Here is a 2,871-nt window from a genome sequence, read left to right as displayed (position 1 = left end):
CACAACTCTGCTTCTGGGGTTTTGTTTTTTATTTTTTTTTATTTTAAAAATAAAAGGAGGAAAACATTAACAGACAGACAACATTTTACAAAATAGCAAAAGAATAGTACAGACAATACAGAGTTACAAACAAAGTGATAGGAAATTAACAATGCTTGTTGTCTTACATACTGATATCTTCAAAGTGGTTTCTCATGAATTGGGGTTTTAGAATAGATATGCATTCAGCTGAACTGCAGGAGAAATTTAAAGCTGGGCCCCAGAAAATAGGGTGGGAGCCGCTCTAAATTTCCATCACCTCATCCCCAGATGGTCTTGCAGGAACCCTCCAGCATGGAGCTGAGAGGCTGGACTGCCACCCTCAGGGAAGGGCACCCACTCACCCCCTACCACACTGGGGCCTCTGCTCCAGTGGGAGGAGGCAAGATGGCTGGCTTCTAAGCGTCATGGCCATCCAGGGTCCCAGGGACACTGCAGAGAGTGGCACACTGGCCCTGGAGCCAGGGTCTGGCCAGCCTTCTGGCAGGGGAAGTCTTTTCCCTGCTGCTCTGAGATTCTGGGGGCCCTGTGCATTAGGGGCACCTTCCTTTACCAGCATAGGTAGTAAGCAGAGTGGAGCTGAAATCACTGAGGGCCTTTGGAGGAAAGCAACCAGGAGACAGGAACCAGACCATGCATATAATCCTAGCACTCTGGGAGGCTGAGGCAGGAGGAGCAGCTCTATTACTTTGGCTTTTCCAGTATCGAGGCCTGTGGGCTTGGTCCATCCACGTTTTCCTACCATGCCAGGTTCCTCCTCATCAGTCCTCACAAGGGCTTTGCCGGCAGAGCACACATTGGTCATGCTGGGGAGATTTAACAATGTTTGATTTCAGGTTTTGGGGGATTTTTGTTATTTTGGGGTTTTGTTGGTTTGGTTTGGTTTGGTTTTATTGAGACAGGGTCTCACTATGTAGTTCAGGCTGGCCTTGAACTCATAGTGATCCTCCTGTCTCAGCCTCCTGAAGTGCTGGGGTTATAGGAGTGCACCACCATGCCTGGCTTCAAGTTTCTTTTTTCTTCCTTTTTCATTTCTTTTCTTTTTTTGTCTTTTTCAGACAGCATTTCACTATGTAGGTCAGGCTGGCCTTGAACTCATTTTGTAGCCCAGGTTGGCCTTGAACTTGCAGGGATCCTCATGCCTCAGCCTCCCGAGCGCTGGGATTACAGGCATGGACCACCACGTCTCCCTCAAGTTTCTTTTAGAAGAGAAAGCTGGACATGCAGTGGAACACACCTGTAATCCCCAATGCTCGGGGAGGCTGAGGCAGGAGGGTGCTGTGTGTTTGAGGCCAAGCAGGCTGCATAGTAAATGCAAAGCCAGCCTGGACTACATAGTGAGATCCTGTCTCAAAAAAAAAAAAAAAAACAAAAGAGAGCTGGGGATAAAGCTCAGCAGCACAGCGCCTGCCTGGCAAGCATGAAGTTGTGAGTTCAATTTCTGATACCAAAAAAAAAAAAAAAAGAAAAAGAAAAAATTAAATTCACAAAATGCCTCCTTCCTGATTCTAACAGCCTACTCACTTTTTTTTTTTTTTTTTTTTAACTACAGCCTTGCGCTGGTCTTGGTGGTGCATTCCTCTAATCCCAGCACTCGGGAGGCTGAGGGAGGAGGATCGATCAGCCTGGGCTACATAGCGAGACCCTGTCTCAAAATGCAAAAACACAACTGGGCATGGTGCCACACGCCTGTAACGCTAGCACTCTGGAGGCTGAGGCAGGAGGATCCCTGTGAGTTCCAAGCCAGCCTGGGCTCCATTGTGAGTTCAAGGGTAGCCTGGACTACATAGCGAGACCCTGACTCAAGATAAAACAAAAGCCACGTTGATACTATCTCAAAAAGGAAAGAAGGGACAGCCACCAAAAGCCATGCGGCACCCGCGGGCGCCGCGAAGGGAAGGCAGTGCCGGGCGCCTTGCACCGGCAATGACCGCTTTCGCGTCGCTGTGTCGGGAGCTGACCCGGAAGCGCCCACCGTCACAGTCTTCTGGTCAGGCAGAGACTTCGGTCCCGGCGCGCCCCGGGAGGACGGTCGGGGCGACCGCGCGGGCGGCACCCTCGGCCCGGGCATCCGCGGCGCCGCCGGGCGTGTGAAGGCTGCCCTCTCTCCGCGTCCCCGCGCTCTGTGGGGAAAATCGCAACCGGGAACTCTGTGTCTGAAAAGGCGGGGGACTGAGGCAGATGTTCACAGCCACGCTTACAGTGAAGAATAATTATCTTTTTCCCCCCCTTTTCGCTTCTGTAACAGACACCTCAGGGAAGCGCGTCGCTCTTCCCACACCATTTACATATAGTCTCTGAAGAGCGCGCCTTCAGGAGAGAATAAATATACCCTCCTCATTGGCCAGTTTCTATGTCAGTCTCTCCACTTCGACTGCCATTGGTGTGTTTTGAAAAATCTCCCTAGTCCCGCCTCCCTTGCCTCATTGGTTCATTCGAGCAGGCCTGGTCAGCCGTTCGTTGGTGAATATAAAAGACCACCTACGATTGGTTCTTCCGGACCGAGCTGGTCCGTGATTGGCTTATCTGATTTGGGCGGGCTTCCTCCTGCTCAAAGAGTCCCAGGGACCTCTCCTAACCGACGCGCGGCTGTGGAGAGCCGGTTCGGTCTCTTCACGGGCTCGTGGCTTCACCGGTTTAGTCGCTTTCGGGGCTCTCGAGCCCCTTCACGACCGTCGCCATGGAGTTGTCCCCTCTGCAGGTGCCGCTCTCGGGAGGGGCCGGGTGGCGGCGGAGGCTGAGCGCGCCCCGGCCTCGTTCGGCCGCGCGTGAGGGGTGAGGCCGTGGGCCGCGGCCAGGTCACGCTGGCTTCCCGGGGTCGCGGCCGCTCTC

The 2,871-nt window shown here is 53.0% G+C and overlaps 1 protein-coding gene across 1 annotated transcript in view; it reads left to right on the top strand.

Moving 5' to 3' along the window:
• Nucleotides 1–2,587: 2,587 nt before the first annotated feature.
• Nucleotides 2,588–2,871, top strand: part of Top2a (topoisomerase (DNA) II alpha) — a gene marked incomplete in the record, with an annotated part of 36,583 nt that continues 36,299 nt past the window's right edge. The window contains 1 exon segment of the mRNA XM_013519327.1: nt 2,588–2,740. Coding sequence (XP_013374781.1) covers nt 2,720–2,740 — 21 coding nt within the window.

This window comes from Chinchilla lanigera, unplaced genomic scaffold (assembly GCF_000276665.1).
Source record: "Chinchilla lanigera isolate Chin_1 unplaced genomic scaffold, ChiLan1.0 scaffold00050, whole genome shotgun sequence".
Classification (NCBI taxonomy): domain Eukaryota; kingdom Metazoa; phylum Chordata; class Mammalia; order Rodentia; family Chinchillidae; genus Chinchilla; species Chinchilla lanigera.
This window is presented reverse-complemented; position numbering and strand designations above follow the sequence as displayed.